Source organism: Schistocerca gregaria, chromosome X (assembly GCF_023897955.1).
Source record: "Schistocerca gregaria isolate iqSchGreg1 chromosome X, iqSchGreg1.2, whole genome shotgun sequence".
In the NCBI taxonomy this organism is placed as follows: Eukaryota; Metazoa; Arthropoda; class Insecta; order Orthoptera; family Acrididae; genus Schistocerca; species Schistocerca gregaria.
The window spans coordinates 622,309,402-622,335,591 of record NC_064931.1 but is presented as its reverse complement, the minus strand read 5'-3'; the positions used below and the strand labels follow the sequence as shown (position 1 = coordinate 622,335,591).

The following is a 26,190-nucleotide window of genomic DNA, read 5'->3' as shown; positions in this document are numbered from 1 at the left end:
ATCAGTCAATCATCCAGACTGTTGCCCCTGCAACTACTGAAAAGGCTGCTGCCCCTCTTCAGGAACCACACGTTTGTCTGGCCTCTCAACAGATACCCCTCCGTTGTGGTTGCACCTACGGTACGGCCATCTGTATCGCTGAGGCACGCAAGCCTCCCCACCAACGGCAAGGTCCATGGTTCATGGGGGGGTTATTATTATTATTATTATTATTATTATTATTATTATTATTATTATTATTATTATTATTATTATTACCGTCGGTGTACTATAAGAGAAAAGTGTTTTTCGCCTCTTAATGAGTGAGTGACACGGTCACGTCGCAAATAGTATAGCGTTACACAATGTCAAATGCTGACAGAAGTCACAGAAACAGAAATTAAAGGATCAAAACAGTTATCATGGTATGTTAATAAATAGTACTTAGGGACCGTCTAGTCAAAACTAAACAAAACACAATTTTGTGTGTCTCACGCTTTTCGCCTCACTTTTTTGCAAAGCATCTTCAGTGGTCCTGAATACGTACACATCTTTGTTTATAGTGCTTATCTTACATTTAAGACGGTCTCAAAGTAATAATTGCCATTAAAACGTAATATACACACAACTAAGAAAGACAGCACCACAAAAGATCAAGATGGAATTATCACATGTCGCCTTTCAGACAGGAGCAACTACAATTAGCTTATAACGGGTAAGGTCGTTCAGAGAGACGGTTCTCGAAAACTGCTTGAGATACATGTCTGGATCATGTTTTATTACATCCACCGGACCAATAACGGCAAAGTACAGTTTTGCGATAGCTTCATGTTAGCGAAGTTGCTAAATTTGAGGCAAAATCTTTTATTAGCCGTAACTCCGTAACTATACATTTGCTGACCTATATTTATTTGAACTTTTTGGTATAGTTTTACTACTTGTCTTTTGTAATTTTTCTTCTCCTTGCTCCATTGACCTCAGCAAAGTGATGGACGACAGCACACACTCGAGTTCCTGTATGAATCTCAACTTAATAATCATTTTCAGTTCCTCATCCTCCCTGCCCTCAACGTTTTGTCATTTTGTCATTTCACACAGTTCCCCCTCCATTATAGTTCATACATCATATACTATGACAAGAGGATTTCGGTTTTCAGGTGGTTCACATTTTACCGCCTTACACTACTTTTTGGTTATTTAACAACTTTTCCTTGTCCTCCTCCGTCGCCATGTCTACTATTACAACACTTTTGCCTGGTTATACCTTATTCATTCTAATCTTGTCTTTTGCCAGGTTCACTACTGTCTTCTTTAACACGTCTTGTCCAGGCAGGGTCTGAGAAAGACCGCCGTGACCCCCCTGTGGGTTCGGGGGTAAGAATAGGCCCACGGTATTCCTGCCTGTCGTAAGAGGCGACTAAAAGGAGTCTCAAACGTTTTGGCCTTGTGAGATGGTCCCCTAACGGGTTTGACCTCCATCCTTCTAAATTTTCCGAAGAGCGAGCCGATTGGGGAAGGGCGCCTTACAAGGAGCGATGTGTCCATCATACATTACCATCTCTAGCCAGGTTTGTCGTCATCGCTTAGCAGTCCCGCTCACCTACCATCTCTTGGGCGTGGATTTGTTCTTGGGTGCAGTTTATTGCAGTCTGCTATGCTGTGTCGCTTTATGCGCCAATGACGATATTGGACTACATCACCTGAAATCCAACACGGTAGCCAGTCCGTTGTGGTGGGGCCGCCATGTATCCTGTTGGTTGTAGACCCCTGACAACACAGGGATCGCTCTGCTGATGCCAGCGCCGTTAACTCCCCACGTATGCCAAGGAGTAGATGCCTATCTCCTTGGGGCATTGGGACTCCCGGCAATGGCCATCCTGCCAGGTGGTCGTTGCTGAGGCTGAGTGGCGCCCGTGGGGAGGGTCCTTGGTCGGAGTAGGTGGCATCAGGGCGGATGACCCGCAGTGAAGCGTGGTACATCATCTCTTGCTGGCGGCCAGCCGCCAGCAGTCTCTAAGCGTTCCAGGGCTCAATACAACGCAACTACATATGACCCCAAATCATTCCCCTCCCTGGCTACACCATGGGAGGAACGAAAGACTAAGGATGCCAGCGAACCATACTCGCCCCGCTACCTGGTGTGTACGAGAGCTGATGGTGAATCCTTTACATCCATGAAGCCTCAGTTCTTCGTCGAGCACTTAGAGGACAAGTTCGGGGAGGTGGAGGGCTTGTCCAAAATGCGCTCGGGCTCGGTTTTGATCAAATCGGCGTCCTCCGCCCAGTCCCGCCGGTTACTCGATTGTAACAAGCTGGGGGATGTTCCGGTTACAATCACGCCCCATAAGAGTCTTAATATGGTCCAGGGCATAATGTTCCATCGGGACCTTCTATTGCAGTCCGATGACGAGCTTCGCGCCAATTTAGAGCGGCGAGGTGTTCACTTCGTCCGGCGCGTACATCGTGGTCCAAGGGATAAGCAGGTTGCCACCGGTGCCTTCATCTTGGCCTTCGAGGGTGATACTTTACCTGCGAAGGTCAAGGTGATGGTCTATCGTTGTGACGTCAAGCCATATATCCCTCCCCACGATGAGGTGCTTTAAGTGCTGGAAGTTCGGGCATATGTCTTCCCGCTGTACTTCCAGCCTCACATGTCGAGATTGTGGACGCCCATCACATCCCAATACTCCATGTGCTCCGCCTCCCATCTGTGTAAACTGCGGAGAGCACCACTCGCCTTGCTCGCCGGACTGCAGGATCTTCCAGAAACAGCGCAAAATCATGGAGTATAAGTCCCTGGACCGCCTGACATACACTGAGGCCAGGCAGAAGTTCGAACGCCTCCATCCTGTTCGAATGCCTGCCTCTTACGCCGCGGCTACTACTGTTATGGCCCCATTACCTCTCCCTCAGACTGCCACCTCTCAGAGCCGGAATGCTACACCTGTCCCCTTGATGGTGGGGGGCACTTCACTCCCTGCTGCTCCTGCACTACCTGCCTCAGGAGCAGCAACCCCCCAACCATCGGGGACATCAGTCCCCACTTCTAAGCTGGGGAAGCCTCAAACTTCCCCGGCTCGAATAGCACGGAAAGGGTCCCTTGGGTCCCTTCCTTCCCAGGTTTCCGCCTCTGGGAAGGGTGACGTCAGCCAATGGAAGAAAAGCAGACCAGTGGCTGGTCGCAGGGCTTCCCGCTCCTCCTCCGTCCCAGAGACTGACACGCTGGAGCCCTCCCAGCCAATGAAACCCAAGGACCAGAGAGACAACACGAAGAAGAAGACCTCTAAGGCCAAGGAACACGTGGTGGCATCCACCCCACTGCTCCCTACAGGCTCTGCGTCCGAGGATAAGGTGGAGATCCGGGCGTCCGCTGAGGACCTGGATCTCGCCGGACCCTCAGACACCATGGAAGCAGATTGTACTGGTCCTCCATCGGTGACAGCAGGTGACCCAGTGGCGTGATCTGCCTCCTCGCCCCCTTCACGCCTTTTTCGGAAATGGACAAAGCGATACTCCAGTGGAACTGCAGCGCTTTTTTCCACCACCTTGCTGAGCTTCGCCAACTCATCACCAGTCACCCTTTCCACTGCATTGCCCTACAGGAAACTTGGTTTCCGGCAATGCGGACCCTTGCCCTACGTGGGTATCGGAGTTATTACAAGAACCGGGCAGCTTATGAGAGGGTATCTGGTGGAGTCTGCGTCTACATCCTTAACTCTGTCTACAGCGAATGTGTACCTCTTCACACACCTTTAGAGGCTGTCGCTGTAAGGATGTGGACGCCTCAGCCTATTACTGTCTATAGTTTGTATCTTCCGCCAGATGGTGATGTCTCGCGTCATGTGTTGGCTGCATTGATAGCACAACTGCCTCCTCCTTTTGTGTTACTGGGCGACCTTAACGCCCATAACCCCCTGTGGGGTAGTGCCGCGATTACTGGCCGGGGTAGAGATGTCGAGACTCTTCTCTCGCAGCTTGACCTCTGCCTCTTAAACACGGGAGAGCCGACACATTTCAGCGTAGTCCATGGCACATTTTCGGCCATCGACCTTTCTATCTGCAGCCCCGGACTTTCACCATCCATCCACTGGAGTGTCCATGACGACTTATGTGGTAGTGACCATTTCCCCATCTTTCTGTCGCTACCACAGCGTCACTCTTCTGAACGCCCCTCCAGATGGGCTCTGAATAAGGCTGATTGGGGCTTGTTCTCCTCTCTCGCCACTATCGCACCTCCTTCCCATGACACCATTGATGCGGTGGTTCAGTCGGTCACCACCGGCATCGTTTCTGCGGCGGCATCTGCGATTCCCTGTTCATCCGGGTCCCCTCGGCGGAGGACTGTGTCTTGGTGGGCGCCCGAGATCGCAGAGGCGATTAGAGATCGCCGGCGGGCTCTTCAACGCCATAAGCGGCACCCGTCCTTGGAGAACCTCATCGTTTTTAAACAGCTCCGTGCCCGTGCCCGACGCCTTATTCGCCAACGGAAGCAGGAGTGCTGGGAACGGTATGTTTCCACCATTGGCGTCCGTACCTCTGCATCGCAGGTTTGGGCTAAGATTCGGCGACTCCATGGCTATCGGCCGCCTGTCTCTGTCCCTGGGCTTTCGCTGAATGGAGTGGTGTGTCCTGACTCCGACACGATTGCGGACCTGTTAGCAGCGCATTTTGCTCAGTGTTCCGCATCTACGAATTACCCACTGGCCTTCCATTCCCGGAAAGAGCGGTTGGAAAGTTGGAGGCTTTCCTTTCACACGCGCCACGCGGAGTCGTACAATGCTCCTTTCAGCGACTGGGAATTCCAGAGTGCACTATCTGCTTGCCCTGATACGGCTCCTGGGCCAAACCGCATCCACAGCCAGATGCTGAAACACCTCTCTGTGAATTGCCAGCGACGCCTCCTAGATGTTTTCAACCGCATCTGGGTTGAGGGTGTGTTCCCGTCTCAATGGCGAGAAAGCATCGTCCTCCCCGTGTTGAAACCTGGCAAGAACCCGCTGGAGGTGGACAGCTACCGCCCCATAAGCCTCACCAACGTTCTTTGCAAGTTGCTAGAACGTATGGTGAGCCTGAGGTTGAGTTGGCTCCTCGAGTCTCGAGGCCTTCTGGCTCCGTCTCAGGGTGGGTTCCGTAAAGGCCGCTCTGCCGTCGATAATCTGGTCTCCCTAGAGTCTGCCGTCCATACAGCCTTTGCACGCCGCCAACATCTGGTTGCCGTCTTCTTCGACATGCGGAAGGCGTACGATACGACTTGGCGATATCACATCCTGGCCACACTTCATGGGTGGGGTCTTAGGGGCCCGCTCCCGATTTTTATTCAGAATTTTCTGTCGTCTCGTTCCGTCCGCGTGCAAGTTGCTGCGTCCCATAGTTCCTCCCGGGTCCAGGAGAACGGGGTCCCGCAGGGGTCTGTCCTCAGTGTCTCCTTGTTTTTAATTGCGATCAATGGGCTCGCTGAGGCGGTGGGATCGTCCGTCGCAGCTTCGTTGTATGCAGACGACTTCTGCCTCTACTACAGCTCCGCTGGCATTGCAGTTGCTGAGCGCCAGCTGCAGGGCGCTATCCGCAAGGCGCAGTCGTGGGCTGTAGCGCACGGCTTCCAGTTTTCGGCCGCTAAGACCTGCGTTATGCATTTCTGCCGGCGTCGCACGGTTCACCCTGAGCCACGCCTTTACCTTGACGGTGAACCTCTTGCTGTGGTAGAGACGCATCGGTTCTTGGGACTGGTATTTGATGCCCGGTTGACTTGGCTGCCTCATATTAGGCAGCTTAAACAAACATGCTGGCGGCATTTAAACGCTCTCCGTTGCCTTAGCCACACCGGATGGGGTGCCGATCGGTCCATCCTTCTCCGGCTGTATCAAGCGCTGATCCAGTCCCGCCTTGATTATGGGTGTGTGGCTTATGGTTCGGCATCGCCATCAGCATTGCAATTGCTGGATCCCATCCATCACTGCGGGATCCGACTCGCCACAGGAGCATTTGGGACAAGCCCTGTTGACAGCTTACTTGTGGAGGCTGGTGTTCCTCCATTGCGGATCCGGCGCGACCGACTTCTGGCCGCTTATGCTGCCCACGTTTGTAGCTTTCCAGGGCATCCCAACTACCGTCTCCTGTTCCTGCACTCGATCGTCCATCTTCCAGACAGGCGGCCCCGGTCAGGGTGTACGATCGCGGTTCGCATCCGGGCTCTACTATGTGGGATTGAGTTTTTTCCTCTCCCGCCTGTTTTCCGGGCTAATCTCCGTCTGCCCCCTTGGTGTGTGCGCCGACCATGCATTCGGCTGGATTTGGCACAGGGTCCGAAAGACTCGGTCCCTCCTCCGGCCCTCCGCCGCCGCTTTGTTTCTCTCCTTGTCGAGTTTCCCGGATCTGCCGTGGCCAATACCGACGGTGCGATGGTCTCTGGTCGCACTGGTTACGCTCTTACTCTAGAGGATCATTGTGAGCAACGGTCGCTGGCACCCGGGAACAGTGTATACACTGCCGAGTTGGTTGCCATCTATCACGCCCTAGAGTATATCCGCTCCCGCTTTGGTGAGTCCTTTGTCATCTGTAGTGACTCCCTGAGTGGTTTACGAGCTCTTGACCAGTGCTTTCCTTGTTCCCGTCTGGTGATGGCCATCCACGAGTCGCTCCATGCTCTTGCCCGTTGCGGCCACTCCGTGGTCTTTGTTTGGACCCCAGGTCATGTCGGCATCCCGGGCAATGAGCGGGTTGACACGCTGGCTAAACAGGCAGTGAGTTCACCGGCTCTGGAACTCGGCCTTATGGAGTGTGATCTCCTGTCGCTTTTGCGCCAGAAAGTGCTTGGTGCCTGGGGTGACGAGTGGCGCACCCTGCCCACGCCCAACAAACTTCGGGCGGTGAAGGAGACGACCGGAAGGGCCTCTCGGAAGGACTCTGTCGTCCTCTGCCGGCTGCGCGTTGGCCACACGCGGCTGACGCACGGCCATTAGTTGCGCCGGGAGGACCCACCGCTATGTCGCTGCGGGGCAGCTCTGACGGTGGTCCACATTTTGGTGGACTGCCCGCTTTTAACAGGACTCAGGCAGTCGTTTGCGCTGCCTGATACCCTCCCTGCCCTTTTATGTGATGACGTTGCTATGACGTACCTCGTGTTGAGTTTTATTCGGGCAGGGGGTTTTTATCGTATGATTTGAGTGTTTGTCCTTGTATTTCCTGTATTGACTTGGGCCTTTGGCCTGTGGTTTTAAACTGTGGGTTTTAGTGTCATTTGGTGGTTGGCTTTTCCTTATTTTCATGGTCGGCCAACCACCTTCACACTCGGTGTGATTTTAGTTCCGTTTGTCTGGTCTTTGTCTGTCTTTCTTGTATTGTGTCGTCCCTTGTCTCAGTTCTCCGTTTTTAACGACTGACAGTTTTTATTTCGTGTGATTTTATCGTGGAACAAGGGACCGATGACCTTAGCAGTCTGGTCCCTTCAATCCCACACCCAACCAACCAAAGACCGCCGTGTCTGGCCGTTTGGTAACCCTAGCTATCGTATCTTTCGTAGTTTGTGGCTCTGGTGGGGCTTGCTTAGCCACAACATCCCACGCCCCAACATCGTGCAGCCAGCCTCCAGTGATGTCGCGACAGGCGTGAATGGAGGGACGAATGGAGACGTGTCGTCTTCAGCGATGAGAGTCGCTTCTGCCTTGGTGCCAATGATGGTCGTATGCGTGTTTGGCGCCGTGCAGGTGAGCGCCACAATCAGGACTGCATACGACCGAGGCACACAGGACCAACACCCGGCATCATGGTGTGGGGAGCGATCTCCTACACTGGCCGTACACCTCTGGTGATCGTCGAGGGCACACTGAATAGTGCACGGTACATCCAAACCGTCATCGAAGCCATCGTTCTACCATTCCTAGACCAACAAGGGAACTTGCTGTTCCAAAAGGACAATGCACGTCCGCATGTATCCCGTGCCACCCAACGTGCTCTAGAAGGTGTAAGTCAACTACCCTGGCCAGCAAGATCTCCGGATCTGTCCCCCATTTAGCATGTTTGGGACTGGCTGAAGCGTCGTCTCATGCGGTCTGCACGTCGAGCACGAACGCTGGTCCAACTGAGGCGCCAGGTGGAAATGGCATGGCAAGCCGTTCCACAGGACTACATCCAGCATCTCTACGATCGTCTCCATGGGAGAATAGCAGCCTGCATTGCTGCGAAAGGTGGATATACACTGTACTAGTGCCGACATTGTGCATGCTCTGTTGCCTATGTCTATGTGCCTGTGGTTCTGTCAGTGTGATCATGTGATGTATCTTACCCCAGGAATGTGTCAATAAAGTTTCCCCTTCCTGGGACAATGAATTCACGGTGTTCTTATTTCAATTTCCAGGAGTGTAGTTTGACTAGTGAAAAAAGGCAGGAATCCGTGTCTTACCTCGGACCGGCACCTCTAACATGAGGGAAGGGGGGGGGGGCAATGTAGGCCGCCCACCTATCTTGCCCAAGGGCACTCATGGGCTGCCACCGACGATTTAACCCAGCCCCCCTCGGCAAGTACACCCCACACTCCGGTGAGGCGGATGCACCCCTCGTCCTTTGCTGCCTACTAGCCCGAGCTTCTGCCTCTCGGCTAAGGACCCACTCCTGGTCAGGTAGTCGGCCGTCCACGTAGACGTTCAGCGCTGTGGACCCAGCTAATCTGTCCTAGGTGATGTCACCATCCCCTGGGTATGGCAGAACATGCCCCGGTTACCCACGGGGTTGCGAAGCGTCCTTGCCGACTCGTGTCGAGATCCCACGCCGACAAACGTGGTCGCCAGCATGCAGACCACCTGGTGTTCTGTGCTCTGCGTAAAGAGCAGCCGCCGACCGTAGCGGAGTCACTCACACGGTGAGCAACACTCCCCAGCCTAGCAGCTCGCTAAACCCTCCCCCAAGGGACAGATCTACGTTCTCTGGACACAGCTCCCTCTTTGGCACTAACCCTTCACAATCTCATTGGGTTGGGTGGCAGCTCCACCTACTGATGCAAGGCAACATCCAGGCGCGCACCCAGGAAATGCCGAGCTTAACTTCTGACACCAAGGAAAGTCGGAAAGAACCATTTGGAAGGGAGAAACTATGTATAGCGTTTCACTCCCCCATGTGAGGCCCATCGCCGACACGCCCGACCATGGAATGATACGTCATGGGGCGAGATTCCGCGCCTTACGGCGAGTGGGCCCACACCAAGCGCACCGCACAACCGACTGGGGAACTGCAAGCTTCCGCTAGCGCTTAACCCATCCGACCTCACGCCAGACATTGCTGATATGGAGCTCCGCAGGAGACCATCCTGACATGTTGACCCAACGACATTGTCACTTACGATTGCAGTGGGCTCAGGAGCACAGGGAATCGACCATCAATCAATGGAAAAATGTTGGATCCTCGGGTGAATCACATTTTTGCCTCAACAGGTCGATGGTCATCTCCATAAATGCCTTCATCGAGATTAACGATGGATCGAAACGTATTGTGCGCCACAGGCACAGGTTGGCGGGAGCAGTGTTATGCTTCAGGAGACGTTCTCCTGCACGCTGACAGCTGCAAACCATCTGCATCCCTTCTACATCTACATGGATACGTTGATACCCGGCAAAGGGTTCATTGAACCTCCTTGACAATTCTCTATTATTCCAATTTGTATAGTGTGCGGAAAGAATGAACACCTGTATCTTTCCGTAAGAGCTCTGCTTTCCCTTATTTTATCTTGGTCATCGTTCCACCCTATGTAGGTCGGTGTCAACAAAACATTTTCGTATTCGGAGAAGGAAGTTGGTGATTGGAATTTCGTGAGAAGATTCCGTCGCAACGTAAAACGCCATTCTTTTAATGATTTCCAGCCCAAGTCCTGTATCATTTCTGTGACACTCTCTCCAATACTTAGCGATAATACAAAACGTTCTGCCTTTCTTTGAACTTTTTCGATGTACTCCGTCAGTCCTATCTGGTAAGGATCTCACACCACGTAACAGTATTCTATAAGAAGATGGACAAGCGTAGTATAGGCAGTCTCCTTAGTGGGTCTGTTACATTTTCTAAGTGTCCTGACAATAAAACGCAGTCTTTTGTTAGCCTTCCCCACAACATTTTGTATGTGTTCCTTCCGATTTAAGTTCATCGTTCTTGTAATAACTAGTTATTTAGTTGAATTCGCGGCTTTTAGATTAGACTGATTTATCGTGTAACATTTTAGCACTCATGTGGATGACCTCACAGTTTTCCTTATTTAGGGTCAACTGCCACTTTTTGAAATATTCAGATATATTTTCTAAATCGTTTTGCAGTTTGTTTTGGTCTTCTGTTTACTTTATTAGACGACAAACGACAGTGTCATCGGAAAAACAACCGAAGACTGCTGCTCAGATTGTCTCCAAAATCGTTTATATAGATAAGGAACACCAAAGGGCCTACAACACTATATTGTGGACCGCCAGAAATCACTTCTGTTTTACTCGATGACTTTCCGTCAATTACTACAAACTGTGAGCTCTCTGACAGGAAGTCTCAAATCCAGTCACATGAGAGGATATTCCATAAGCACACAAGTTCACTACAAGCCGCTTGTGTGGGACAGTGTCAAAAGCGTTCCAGAAATCCAGAAATACGCAATCGATCTGAAAACCCTTGTCAATAGCAGTCAACACTTCATGTCAATGAAGAGATAGTTTTGTTCCGCAGGAATGATGTTTTCTAAACCCATGTTGACTGTGTGTCAATAGACCGTTTCCTTCGAGGTAATTCATAATGTTCGAACTGCTGCATATCGCCGTTAATGATATGGGCCTGTAATTTAGTGGATTACTCCTACTACCTTTCTTGAATATTTGTCTGACCTGTGCATCTTTCCAGTCTTGCGGTACGGATCTTTCTTCAAGCGAACTGTTGTATATGATTGTTAAGTATGTAGCTAATGCATCAGCATACTCCGAAAGGAACCTAATTGGCATACAGTCTGGAACAGAAGACTGCTGGCCGCGGTGGTCTCGCGGTTCTAGGCGCGCAGTCCGGAACCGCGCGACTGCTACGGTCGCAGGTTCGAATCCTGCCTCGGGCATGGATGTGTGTGTTGTCCTCAGGTTAGTTAGGTTTAAGTAGTTCTAGGGGACTGATGATTACAGATGTCAAGTCCCATAGTGCTCAGAGCCTTTTGAACCAGAAAACTTGCTTTTATTAAGTGATTTCAGTCGCTTCACTAATCCGAGGATATTTACTTCTACGTTACTCATGTTGGCAGCTGTTCTCGATTCGAATTCTGGAATATTTACTTCGTCTTTTGTGAAGGCATTTCGGACGGCTGTGTTTAGTAACTCTGCTTTGGCAGCACTGTCTTCGATAGTATCTCCATTGCTATCGTGCAGAAAAGGCATTGGTTGTTTCTTGCCGCTAACATATATCACATACGACCAGAATCTCTTTAGATTTGTGGTGACACCACCAGACACCACACTTGCTAGTTGGTAGCCTTTAAATCGGCCGCAGTCCGTTAGTATAAGTCGGACCCGCGTGTCGCCGCTATCAGTGATTGCAGACCGAGCGCCGCCACACGGCAGGTCTAGAGAGACTTCCCAGAACTCGCCCAGTTGTACAGCCGACTTTGCTAGCGATGGTTCACTGACTTCTACGCTCTCATTTGCCGAGACGATAGTTACCATAGCCTTCAGCTACGTTATTTGCTACGACCTAGCAAGGCGCCATGATCAGTTTCTATTGATATTGTAAATCATGTACCATCAAGAGCGACGTTCGTCATTAATGGATTAAAGTTAAGTATTCTACCAGCTACGTCCGTTTTTCTCAATTTTAATTCCCTTGTCATGTTCCAGACCTCACGCCATCCTGCGTGAGCTAAAACGCGTGCATTTTGGCATCCTTTAGTAACCCTATGTTGCCTCTCCTGCCAACCATAACAAGATTTTCTGCCAGATTTCGAGACAAAGTTTCGTTGTGGAAACTGTTATAGGCATCTCGCACTGAAGTCCGCGCTTAATTTTTCGTTTGTTAATTTATTTGGTATGAATCTTACAATTGCTGCCGATACTATTTCTTTGAATTTTAGCCACATCTGGTTTACACTTTTATTACTAATTTGGAATGAGTGGAGATTGTCTTTCAGTAACGCGTCATGTGAGTTTTTATCTGCTTTTTTGAATAGGTATATTTTTCCGAGGGTTTGGGGATTACAGTATTCAGTCTCGCTACGACAACCCTGTGTTCACTAGTCCCTGAATAGGCGTTGTTAACTCAGGATTATTTGTTGCTAAGAGGTCAAATGTGTTTTCACAAACGTTTAATATTGGTGTGGGCTCATGAACTAACTGCTCGAAATAATTGTCAGAGAATGCGTTTAGCACAATTTCGGATGATATTTTATGCGTACCTCCGGAATAAAAAACTTATTTTTGCCACCATATGGAGGGTAAATTAATGTCACCACCAACTATAATCGTATGAGTCGGGCACGTGTTTGAAATCAGACTCAAGTTTTCTTTGCACCTTTCAGCAACTGTATCATCTGAATTGGGAGGTCGGTAAAAGGCTCCAATTATTATTTTATTCCGGTTTCCAACAATGACCTCTGCCCATACTAACTCACAGGAAGTATGTACTTCAGTTTTGCGGCTAGATAAACTACTTCTGACAGAAACAAACACGCCATCGCCAACTGTGTTTAGCCTATCCTTTCGGAACACCATTAGGTTCTTCGCAAAAATTTCGGCTGAGCTCATATCTGGCTTTAGCCAGCTTTCAGTGCCTATCACGATTTGAGCATCAGTGCTTTCTATTGGCGCTTGGAGCTCTGGTACTTTCCCAACACAGCTACGACGGTTTACAACTATTATACCAATGATTCCTGTATCTGTGTTTATCCTGTGTTCAGCCTGCACCCTTAGTGACTGGATCTCTTCTGAGCAGGAACAGAGACACTCTAGGACGCGAGAGATGGCTATTAGCTCTGCAGTGAAAACACTGCAGCCAGTTGGCAATGAGCGTTGTTCATAATGATCCCCAAGAGTAATAGCACAACCGGCTCGACCAGCAACCATCGAACCGTCGATATAGACCACGTCAGGGCCGAGAAACGCGGCAAGAATGGAAATAAAGCGGTGGCGGAGGGTCTCAGAATGGAGTGAGTCCTTTGGTCCCTGTGCCAAATCAATCCAAAGGCATGGGTGGGGCACACACCACAGGGGTATACGTAAAATTGTCCAGAAAAGAGGTAGGAGAGAGAAAAACTCTATCCCAGAGGGCGAACCTGGACGCAAACTGATATCGTACACCCTGACCGGGGGCACCATTCGGGAAGATGGATGAGCGAGTTTGGGAACAGGCGATCGTAATTGGGATGTCTGGGCAAGTCACAAACATGTGAAGCATAAGCGACCAGTTGTCAATGGCTCCGGATCCGCAATGGGGGGACACCAGCCTCCGCAAGTATGGTGTTTACAGGGCTTGTGCGGAAAGCTCCAGTTATGAGTTGTATCCCGCAGTGAAGTATGGGGTCAAGCGACCGCAAGGATGAAGGCGATGCGGAACTGTAAGCCAGGCTCCCATAATCGAGACGGGGCTGAATCAGTGCCCAATATAGTCAGAAGGATAGACCAGTCGGCACCCCAGCTGCTGTGAGTCAAGCTATGAAGAGTGTTAAGATGACCCCAGCACGATCGTTTAAGCTGCTGAATATGATGGAGCCAAGTCAACCAGGTATGAAAAAGCAAGGCCTGAAACCGATGCGTCTCCACCACAGCAACAGGTTGACCGTCAAGGTAAAGCCGCAGCTCAGGGTGAATAGTGTGACACCGGCAGAAAAGCATGACGCAAGTCTTTGTGGCCAAGAGCTAGAGAAGACGTGCATGATGGCCAAAGACTGTGTCCTGTGGATAGCGCCCTGTAGTTGTCGTTCAGCAACCAGAATGCCAGTGGATCTACAGTACAGGCTGCAGCTGCAGCAAGCCCATTGGTAGCAACTAAAAACAGGCAGACATTGAAGACAGAGCCTTGTGGGACCCCATTCTTCTTGACTTGAGAGGAACTATGGGAAAGACCAACTTACATGCGGAAGGAACTGTGCGACAGAAAATTTTGAATAAAAGTCGGGAGGGGGCCCCTAAGACCCCATCCATGAGGCTCAGAGCCATTTGAACCATTTGATGGCAATCTCCAGGCAGACCAGATTATCTGTGGCAGAGCAGCCCTTACGGAATCCACACTGGGACAGAGCCAGAAAGCCATAGACTCATGTAGCCAACTCCGGCTCACCATTTGTTCAAGCAATTTTCACATAAATTTGGTGAGGTCATTGGGGTGGTAGCTGTCCACCTCCAAGGGGTTCTTACCAGGTTTCAACACCAGGATGAGGAGGCTTTCCCGCCATTGTGATGAGAACTCACCCTCTACCCAGATACAGTTGAAAACACATCAGAGGCGTCGCTGTTAGTTCACAAAGACGTATTTTAGCATCTGATAGTGGATGCGATCTGGACTGGTGGCCATATCAGGGCAAGCAGCTAGGGCACCCTGGAATTCCCACTCACTGAATGGAACATTGTACAGTTTGGGAAAGCGCGTATGGAATGAAAGGTTCCAATGTTCCAACCACTCTTTCAGGGAGCAGAAGGCCAGCGGGTAATGCGTAGAAGCAGAACACAGATCATAATGCTTTGCTAAGAGTTCTGCAATCGTGCCAGAGTCACTGCAGACTGTACTATTAAAAAAAAAAGCCCAGGTACACTGACAGGGGTGTGATATCCATAGAGCCACCTAATCTTGGCCCAAAACAGCCATGGAGAGGTACAGACACCAATGATGGAGACATACCGTTCCCAGCACGCCTCCTTCCATCGGCAAATAAGGGGGCAGGCTCAGGCATGGAGCCACTTAAAGGGAATGAGGTGTTCCCATGATGAGTGCCACTTATGATGCTAGAGGGTCTACCTGCAATCTCTAATGGCCTCAGCGACTCAGGGGACCTCCAAGGCACAGTCCACCGCCGAGGGGACCTGGGAGAACAGAGAATGGCAGATTCCGCTGCAGAAACGATACAGTGGGGATCGAATGAACCACCTCATGAATGGTGTCATCAGAAAGATGATCATTAGTGGCAATGGCGGCGAACAAGTACCAGTCATCCTTTTCAAAGCCCATCTGGAGAGGTGCCCAGGTGAGTGACGCTGTGGCAGTGACAGAAAGGTCAAAAAGTGGTCACTACTGCACAAGTTGTCACGCACATGCCAGTGGATGGCTGGTAGAAGGCCAGGGCTGCAGACCAAAAGGTCGATGGCTGAGTATGTGCCATGTGCCACACTGTAATGTGTGGAGACACCATTATTTAAGAGAGAAAGGTCGAGCTGTGGCAACACTTGCTCAACGACAGTGCCTTGGCCTGTTGCCACCAATCCACACCACAAAGAGTTATGGTCGTAAAAGTCGCCCAGTAACAGAAATGGTGGCGGCTACTTTGGTTTTGCTGGCTGGGACTGCTACACAGATTCAGTCTCCAGGACTGAAGAGGATCTCGAAGCCCTACGACCAGCTGCTTCTGTGCACTTCAGAGAGTGGTGAGCATCATCCTTCCCACTAGTAGAAACCTGGGCAAGAAGGGACCCAAGGGACCATTTATGAGCAAGAGGAGTTGAGGAAGTGGTATGCTTCTGCAGCTTAGATGTGGGGACAGACGTCCCCAATGGCTGGCTGGGGGGGAGGAGGTGTTGTTGCTCCCAAAGTAGGGGACAGGTATATCACTCAGGCTCTGAGGGGTGACCGAGATATGCGAAGCTGATGAGGCTAGAACAGATCTAGCGGTGGCGTAAAAGGAAGTCATACGAATAGGATGGAGGCATCTCAAACTTCCGCTTAGCCTCAGAGTAGGTCAGTCGGTCCAAGGTCTTATATTCCATGATTTTCTGCTCTTTCTGTAAAATCCTACAGTCTGACGAGCAAGTTGAATGATTCTCTCCAAAGTTGACACAGATGGGAGGCAGGGCACATGGAGTATTCTTACGCTAACTTTGACATCGTTTAGCTTCTGTTTGTCTGAGAGGTTTTGGCTGCGTTTAAATTTGTGGTGAAGCTCTCTTTGCTTTCGCAGTAGTTTCCTAACTTTGTTGTTGTACCACGGTGGGTTTTTCCCGTCCCTCACAGTTCTACTGGGCACGTACCTGTCTAAAACGCATTTTACGTTTTCCTTGAACTTTTTCCATAAACACTCAGCATTGTCAGTCTCGGAACAGCAATTTTCGTTTTGATATGTTAGGTAGTCTGAAATCTGGCGTCTCTTACTCTTGTTAAAACAGATAAACCTTCCTCCCTTTTTTTATATTCCTATTAACTTCCATATTCAGGGATGCTGCAATGGCCTTGTGATCACTGATTCCCTGTTCTGCACATAGAGTCGAAACGTTCGGGTCTGTTTGTTATCAGTAGGTCCAAGATGTTATCTCCACGAGACGGTTCTCTGTTTAATTGCTCGAGGTAATTTTCGGATAGTGCACTCAGTATAATGTCACTCGATGCTCTGTACCTACCACCCGTCCTAAACATCTGAGTGTCCCAGTCCATATCTGGTAAATTGAAATCCCCACCTAAGAATATAACATGCTGAGAAAATTTATGTGAAATGTATTCCAAATTATCTCTCAGTTGTTCTGCTACTAATGCTGCTGAGTCGGGGGTCGGTAAAAGTCGCCAATTAGTAACCTAATTCGGTTGTTGAGTGTAACCTCCACCCATCTTATAGAGACTTAAGGCTTTCGGTATTTATTGGTGGATCATTGCTAAAAAAACAATTATGAAACAGCTGCACACACAAATACAGTATATTGATATTGTTGGGGGGGGGGGGGGGGGGTTCGCGGCTTCGTGATGGGACGGCGCGCTTGCCAGGTAATTATTGTCCTGTCGAGAGTTTGTTGCATATTATTGGGGGACTTGCAGGCTAAAGTTTGTAAGTTGGATGTGTTGCTTTTAATGAATGGGGGAATGTTTAATATGGTTAGTTATTTTGTCAGGATTAATTTTGGGCATTGTGGGTGTTCTTTAGGTGTTTGTGAGGGGTGGGGAAGGTTGAGAGGTGCACGTGGCGCAGATTTTTAATCGTTTTACATAGGCTGGTAAGTACGCTTTGTTTTTTATACATAATAGTATGTGACTTGCGTATTTTATGCTTAATTGTGATACTTGTATATCTAAACTGTCAATGCACTTCCGTATGCATTTTTGAGTTTTAATACTAGTCGAAGGTAATGATTGTGATTCGTGAATATCGTGCAGTTTGTTCCACGTATTTCGGTCAGGTATGCTTTCGATAGTAAGTGATCGAGTTTCTTGGTACTACGAACATCGTTTGAAGATAGTAATCTTCTTTGATAATGTTCTATAGTTTTTAATGCAAAGCATATGGTTTCCATATTATAAACTGGATGTAGGTGTTTATCCATTGAGCGGTTGTCTTTTTTTGTTCCAGAGCCTAGTAGGGTGCTTCACTAGAGGGAATGGATGAAAAGTTGGTGAGTCGTGCCGTGGACATGTTAAATCTTATATTTTGAAGCCTGCAGTTGGTTTTTGGGTTTTATAGTGCTAATGTTGATGGAAAGATTCTGAGGGACTTTCACTAAAATGTTGAGAAATGGGTTGTGGCCCAAATGAGTAGTTAATATGGAAGTAAGTATAAGTTAAGGATGTATTACATTCTGCTGCGTGGGCTGCTTATCAGAGTTTAATTGCTACTTTACAGAAAGAGGTGCAATGTGATGTTTCAGTGGGTGTAGTAGTAGTAGTAGTAGTAGTATTCTCTACCAAAGAAATATAACTGTTATGCTCCCATCGTTTGGTTTTGCAATTCTAATAGCAGCCGTGTTTACCTGATACTGTAATACCACCATTTCTCAAGATACACGGTTGCATGTGCTATCACGCTCCACCGAAACTATCACGCTTAAGGCTAATAATATTGAATTACTCCTGTGCTTCGTGAAACGCCTGACTAAGGTTGTCTTAAAATTGCAGCATGCATAAAGCAATTTTTGCACGATTTTATGTAGGTAGAGACCGAGGTCAATTTTTTATTGTTTTTATTAATATTACTTTCGTTAGTGCGTCACATTTTATACCGATTTTCGTTTATTAGTATTTAAACTTGTGCACCTTTCAGCTTCTTTTCGGTAGTGGCTGCAAAGAAGTGGTGTAAACGTTCTACACCTTGTGCCATACCGTTCATATTAAAACTGTGTTTCATTAATCTGAATACCATTCTTCAGTGCCGTGGCTGCATCAGGTAGTATCAGAAACTTATTTCTACTTATTGGTCATACTGCAGGTAAAAGGTAATTGCTACAAGAAAAGATTTAGTCCAAGGTAAATGTCCTCTAACCTTCGTGAGACTTTCCAAAAGCTGAACGTCAGTCGTGTGTCTACGAATAGGCATGCAAGATTTCTCCCCTTATTTTGTGTAATGTTCGCGTAGCTGCAACACGGTAATGGTAGCTTTAAAATTTCATAGCATCTTCGTACGTGTGGGGTTGTCCATCCCAAGCTTTTTTTATGCTACGTCAACTGCAATTCACGGTGTAAAAAAATGCATAGAACAAGAATGTTGGTAATTTTCAGTGATCTTGCTCATAGAACAATTGCAGCTCAAGAACGTTTCCTGTGTTGTATTTGAAAAATTTGTTTTACAGTAGTCGTACCGAGCGAGGTGGCGCAGTGGTTAGCACACTGGACTCGCAATCGGGAGGACGACGGTTCTATCCCGGCTCCGGCCATCCTGATTTAGGTTTTCCGTGATTTCCCTAAATCGCTTCAGGCAAATGCCGGGATGGTTCCTTTGAAAGGGCACGGCCGATTTCCTTCCCCATCCTTCCCTCACCCGAGCTTGCGCTCCGTCTCTAATGACCTCGTTGTCGACGGGACGTTAAACGCTAATATCCTCCATCCTCCTCCCTACAGTACTCGTTATATAGGATGTTTCCCGTCACAAAAGTCGAACGTGCATCAGAAGAGTACTTATACTTGTGTTATTTGTTGCTGAACCATTGCAACACAAATTAAAGCCATAATTTACTATTTATTTCATAGCTAAGTTGTGGTTTACTGATTTAGCATTTAACTGTCGGCAATTTGTGGCACACCAACTGAAAGTGACCATCTGCAAATTTTTCTGTGATTTTCCATGAGTATAATGAGAGTGGTTGCACTGCGGTGAGCGTCATGTGATTGCGGAGGAAAGTTCATCCTACAATTTGGTGTTAACAAAATTTTATTTTGTTGGAAATGTTTTGGGCGGATAGATATTTTGTGTATTACTTTCAGATATTCATCTTCATGCAGTTAACGCACTTTTCATGCGCTATCAGTCGGGTAAAAATCGATTTTTTTAATGTTTTCTCTTCTCTAGGCTGCAGTAAGCTGTACATGTATTTTAAAGCTATTTCAAAAGTAGATGATGTATCAGAGGTACGGCAACTGTATCGTGAAGTCAACTGCAACGTAGATATTTTTAATTGCGCGAGTGTTTCTACTGGAGAGCTTCTAGGCGGGTGACGGTTGTTACATACGCAACAAGAAAACGGATTAGTCGTTCAGTGAAGTGCGTTATGTGAAGCTGAAGAGAATGAAAATGGTGTGATGTAGCTGGACCTAGTTCGTAGAGTTTCAGTAGCAATTGTTACCTGTAAAGCAGAATAATAGTGATGTAGCTTCTTTGTTTCATACGAAAGACAGCGCAGGAGAAAGACATTGCAACCATTTAGTGTAGTTGGTGACACCTTCCCATATATTACACATATTGTTAATCGATTTTGAACGTAGTGCTGTTTCCCGCACAATGGCACTCCCTATATTGTGAGCAGTCCAAAACCTCTCAAAGGGCCTTGCGTGTTATCAGATTGCTTTTAACTTTTCGTAGTGAGTAGTATTTTATAGTATCAGCTAGGCCGAAGAAAACCGTATAAATATTGAAATGCAAGGAAATTTTATGTGATACAATAGTGGAGTAGCATTCTGAAGGCCAACCGATGGTGTGTGTGGAATAAGTGATAAGCCACAACAACTGATGAATTTGATTGCGCAGTGTGGTCACACTGAGGGGTGATAGAATTTAGCAAATTTGGATTTTATATACAACAAGTAATTAGTTTCATAATTATATTTAAGTTTTAAGGCCCGTACACACGTCCTAGTTTATCGACCTACTGCAAACCAATTACTTGAGCCTACACACATGCCGCCCGACTTCACTCCGTCCTGTTGCTGTTAGTTGTTTATCATAAATTCATTGTTTGTTCTACGAGATCCAGCTTGGTTTTACGCAGAAACAAAATACAGGATTTGCCTAGGCTGTTTTAGAGGTACAAAGCATTAAAAAAAGTCAAGAGAAAATTGTGTAAAAGGATGCGAACGTAATTCACCCAAGTTCTGTTACTTAAGCAGTTGGGATCAGATGATTTTCCAAAATTATCTAAGAATTAATGAATCGTGCATTTCGGAGTAGCTGGACATCATCAAATTCAGTGCTTTTGTATCTCCACAGTTATTAGCAAAGTGATTCCTGAAATCTGCACTGTAACTTAACAGATGACTGAGGAAATACATGACGATAAAAGAAAACTAAAGGATGTTGATGTGAACATTGTTTATGTAAGTAGTATAAAATCACCTATAAGATCAGGAAACTCATTGTAAATTCGAAAATGAGTAACTACACATGGTGGTGGCATACAACATGCTCTCCATTGTATAGGGCTTCGATGTTGGCTGGACTGACTGACACAACGATGAAGAAATTGTATTTTACGACTTCAAGCCCATTCAGTATCGATACGTCAATTTCTATATTTTATTTCCTACAAGTGTCGGTAACAAAAACAGAATGAGTTTTACTTATGTGCCACAATCAACATTCTGGATTCGTTAAAAAATGAAACAATGTGCTTCATTTCTTGCTTCAGTATTGCTATACTCCTCACACGATGTATCCTAAATATCCAGAATGAAGTCAAATCCTAAATATATTTGCGGTCTTTAAATTTCTCCAGAAACACTGTCCTCAAGGTTTCGTCCATATCTCACTTTGTCGGGTATATTGTGACTGCATTTGATCCCACGAACTTTTGTCCGAAGACTGCACAATTTGTTGGGTGTTGTGGTGTTGATGTCTGCTGTCGTCTGGTCCTACCTGCCCAACATCCCGACGAGAAATGTTCGGCGGTCAGTCAAAACGCCTACTCACGTCTAATATGTCGGTTTGTTGGGGCGTGTGTAAGTCCGTTAGTGTCACTACAGTAACGAAGGTTTCATTGCACTGTATCTGCTTCTTTGATTTTTCTCTGTATGCATCGATGTTGTCACTCTTGAAAAGCGATGGTATGCTAAAGGCGCGCACTTTGTGTTGCAGGCAGCTGGACGGAGAGGCGCTGTGGGCGGCGAGCCGCGTGAGTCGCCGCTGGAGCCGGCTGTGCAGGGCGGACGCGGTGCTGCAGCGGAGGCTGCGCCAGCAAGAGGCGCTGCGCCGGCGGCGGGCAGAGGCGCGCGTCTGGGCCGTCCAAGTCGCTGCCGCGCCTGCCGGCAGGGATCTGCAGACCGCGCTGAAGGTGCGCAACATCAGGCGGCCGCTCCAACACGTCCCAGCAGGTGAGTAGCTTCTCGGCAATAAAGTTTATAACTCTTACTTTGGTAGGGTTTACAGTTTAACTGTAAGCATTTCCAGTGGACGAACTGCGTTGGACTGTTACTGTGAAGTGGCTCAACTGGACCCGTTTCATGAATGCTAGACGTACTTCGGTCTTAACGGGTTTACTGTATTAGTATCACTTTACGAAGCATTGAGTCTTAAAAAATAGCCTCTGGAAAAGCGATGAGCTGACCTGTTCATTTATTCACCTAAGTAAAGCCCATTTAATTTCTAATTGCCCTACAATCAATTGAGATTTGTTGGATGCAAGAACGGGTTTGTTTCAATTGTTGCTCCTAAATGTCAAGAGATAGCAGTCGTAGAAAGCAGAGAGGATCGATCGTAGGCAGAAACGAGGTCAAGGTCGACGTGTCACGGTGGCATGGTCGGCAATTTGACCTTCTAAATACAACTGGCACATGCCCCACCATGTCGGGCCGCACTTCACGCAGGTGCATCTTGATACACTTGTTGCCTGGATCCTTGTAACTATAGGATACTTACGAAACCGATCCTCTTGTATAATTGACAAAGGTATTTGATTTTGTAGTTCACCTCGTGATTATAACTAATTCCTTTACTTCAGCCGCGGTACCCAGGGAAATGATACTCAATACTCTTCCTGTATTCCCTTTCTGTGTAATTTTGTGTGCTTGAATGTACTTTCTAAGACGAGATTTCTTCTCAGAGCAGCCACCACGTATTCTTCACCAAACTGTTAGTGTAGCATATCGTTTTGCTTATTTGACTACATTCATTGTTAGTCTGCGTACGAACACGTGAGTTATCATGTATTTTAAGAGTAGTTTTTGTCTGTAATAGAATATCCTTTCCCTGTTTACCACGGCTGAAATAAATCAATTAGTCACAGTCATGAGGTAAACTGCAAAATACTACAACCTTTTTCTATACTGCAAGAGGATCGCTTTTAGAGAGGCCATATACTTAGTCCCAAGTGGCAGGTACCCCTAGATGAGCCTGTGTCAATGACATTCCCGATTTCACTCGGGGGGGGGGGGGGGGGATGGGCTAGTTACCATTAAATAGCTAAATTGTCAATCACAACCCCGTGATGTCCTGGCATTGCCCTCTTCCATGTCAGCGAGTGATCGACCCTTGCCCTTTTCTTTGATTCCCATTTACAGAGTTAATCCCCAACTCGACTAACTCTGGACATTATTGACGTACATTTGACAATAGTTTTCATATCCATCCATTCACTCCCAGGATTGGACAGATTATAAACTGAAGGGCTTTAAGTAGGTAAATACACGAACAAATCAGGCGATCACTCTTTCAGAGGCGTTTGTGCACTAATCCAGCCACCCCCTTCCCCCTCCCATATAGACTAGCTGTAGAAAAGGGCGTGGTAAGTCGGCTGTCGGCCCCCAGGTATTGAGAGGTCACAATACCGAACACACAATTTTGAATCTACAATAGCTGCTTGTGTGGTGAAAATTCCTTTTCATTACTGTGCCTGTTGCATGAGGTTTGTGGTCACATGCTTCATACTTGATGTGTGTCCGTGGTAGTTCCGTTTATTTCTGACCACGTCTATGATGGCAAACTGCAGATAGAGATTTTCTGTTTCACTTTTGCGACTGTTCTGTTCGTAAATTAAGCGTCGTCTTCTAACCGGCCCTATTGCCCCATATATACTGAAAAGTGAGTCTGGCTTAGTTTATGATTATATAGGTGTGATCTGTATTTCCTTCTCGGAATGTGTGTTACAGGGGGCCATTTACGTGGTACGTTGCCACAGAACCTATCTGAATGTCGAAGTAAATATTGTCTGGTGATGGATATAGGAGACCGTGTTGGGGTGTGTAGTGAGACATGGTGTTATAAAATAAAGCATTTGTGATGCATGAACATTGTTTCTTTTTAGTTATCATCTTGCACAATTTCATTTTCAACTCACTAACGCCCTTTTGAGCATGTTAATTCATGTGGATGCGGTTATCAGTTCTGTTAAACTCGACATAATCAATTTTCGCTAAATTCTTGGTTTTAGTCTGTAGTCGCATCAAAAGTATGGAAAACCGCCAGTCAATCGGCTGAGCGACAACGGGGTTGTAATATGGCCAGCAACGGACTACTGAGTAAATGTTCTGTTTATTAAACATTACTGCAATTCAATCGTAAATATACGCAGAATTCTCACTGCAGGCCACAGTAAGGGTATGCATTGACGGCAAACACTCGTCCTCACCCATAATTTAGACGCATCAGGAACACAATGATGTGGTTAAAATAAGACATGAAGGTTACACATTAACTAATTTATCACAATGGGTGAAACTATGGAGACTAGGTGGTGTCTATCGTATATGTATTCCATATGTCTGGATGTTAACACCCCTTTCTCATTTAGTAATTGTTACAATTAAATTTTGCTTGAGCGCGCACAAAATTGTACGCCCTGTTTGTGGTGAGCCCGGAGTCAATGCGTGCTCTATATTTGTCTCCTAAGGCGAGGATCACTTTCTTCAGGCGTACTGCGCTGTTGCCTGCAAATGTTAATAAATCAACTGTGTATTGTGTTGTAGCAAGTTCATCGAGCTTTTTAAGTTACCGGCATCAGTTTTCCAGAACGAGTGTAATAGTGGCGTAACTCCCATGTTGCAGGTCGACCGCAGCCGTATGCAGCTCCTGCGAGCGCGCAGAAGACGAAGACGAAGACGCAGAAGAAAGCGAGGCGGTTGCCACCACTTGGTGCTAAGGGTGCGTCCCTGGTGTCTCGAGGATGCTCCACTACTTCTGCCAACAGACCGTTGCGAATATGAAAACTGTATTTTACGCCAATAAACTACTTAAAATCCACACAATGTGTTTTCCTTGCCATCCAAGAAAATTTTAATGAATTGCATTTTAAATTACGAAAATTATTTTTGTAATGCCAATCGATTCACGAACATCGTTCAGTAATACGCAGCTTCACTATAAAAGGTATGTACAAGGATACACAATTAAGAGATAATCACTTGTACTGCCCTTGCTACACGAGGAAGGCTATAAATGAAGGGACTGAGCTTACATCATAAGGAAACGTATTCTTTAACCAAAACGGAACTCGAGTAAACCGCTATAATTTAGCAAGAAGAAAATAGGTTTAACACGTTGACTGCTTCAACCTTAGTTGCGAATGTTTCAACGCCAGGAAAGCATCATGGCGTTCGTGTCTGCTGTGGCCGGCAACGGCCTTACTGCCGTCAACTAGTTAAGTGGAAAGGAAGAAACTATTACGCCGGTATTCAGAAATATCACTACTTAATCAAAATTACTTGTCTTTTGTTTTCATGGGTTAATTAGTTGAGATTAACGTTGACATGTAGAACTGCTCCAGATAGTTCTGTTCATTTCAGTCAGTGACAAGAGCAACAGTCATTTTTCTCTATCCTCTTTAAATAGATCGCCAACATTACGGAAAGAGACATTCCCGTATTTGGTTAGGCGTTTGGTGCTAATTAACAGTATTACTAATGATATTGCATAATCAATAATTTTCTTTTATCTCCATAGTTCAGTCTGATGCAGTAAATATAATTAAACTTGATGTGGATTCGACGTGAAGATAAAAGTAATTCTTGTTCTCTAATTTTTGGTTTGTAATATGAAAATAACGAATGGAAAAGCAACATTCATTGCATAGATATGCCGGTACGATATGTTTTTATAATGTTCGTATTTCTGATGTACCGATTACGCAAGTAATTCAAAGTATCGTGTGTGTTGAAATCAGCAAACAAATTCTCTGAACTATACATCGTGCAGTACTACAATTTGGCAAGAGAATAATACCTTACAGATGTGTCAGTGAGACAACTTTGTATTTTGCCTGGATAAGTTCGTAGCACACTCCCATCGAGAAATTCCAAATAGAAAAGTCACGGCTCGCACAATGCTGCTACGAATATGAAGTACCATCAGGACCATATTAAATAAACGTGTGTGTGTTATATAATATACCACGCTGTGGTAACCCTTTTGCTATAAGAACAGCCGTTTTTAGTTTAGATAACAAAAACTCTCCGAAAATCATCCAAGTCAATGGTTATTTCCCCGTTAAATTGTTTCTCAGCCCCTTATATGGTAGAACACTTGAAAATTGTCAGAATGGGACATACATCACTGATGTACGAAAACGAGACACCGAGTCAGCCCGACTAAAACCACGTAGTAATTCTCTGTTTCACGCACTACGCTTTCTTCTGAGACATACTACGTCCGATGCGCGTTTGTTTTTGTGTAATCAGATACTCTCACCGTTTGACCAGCTATAAGAAAATTCAGTAATTTTCGGTACTCTCAAAGTATGACTTCTAAGAATGCCACACAAACTTGAAAAGATCTTTGTGTGTATGAAAAACTCGGTTAATACACATTCCTTCACATGAAAAACCTGTTATACCATGTTTTCCATATAGCGTTCGTCAGTCGCTACACGACTGCACAACATTGTTTACTCTCCTGTACATACTCGATTACTTACACATTTAAGGTTTCTGTTTGAATGTACACATACTGATTCCACCTCTCGC

The 26,190-nt window shown here is 46.8% G+C and overlaps 1 protein-coding gene across 1 annotated transcript in view; it reads left to right on the top strand.

Moving 5' to 3' along the window:
- LOC126298243 (uncharacterized) overlaps positions 1-24,435 on the top strand; it is a 38,681-nt gene extending 14,246 nt beyond the window's left edge. The window contains exons 2-3 of the mRNA XM_049989548.1: positions 21,374-21,609; positions 24,278-24,435. Coding sequence (XP_049845505.1) covers positions 21,374-21,609; positions 24,278-24,435 — 394 coding nt within the window. The remainder of the gene's footprint in view (positions 1-21,373; positions 21,610-24,277) is intronic.
- Positions 24,436-26,190: the final 1,755 nt, after the last annotated feature.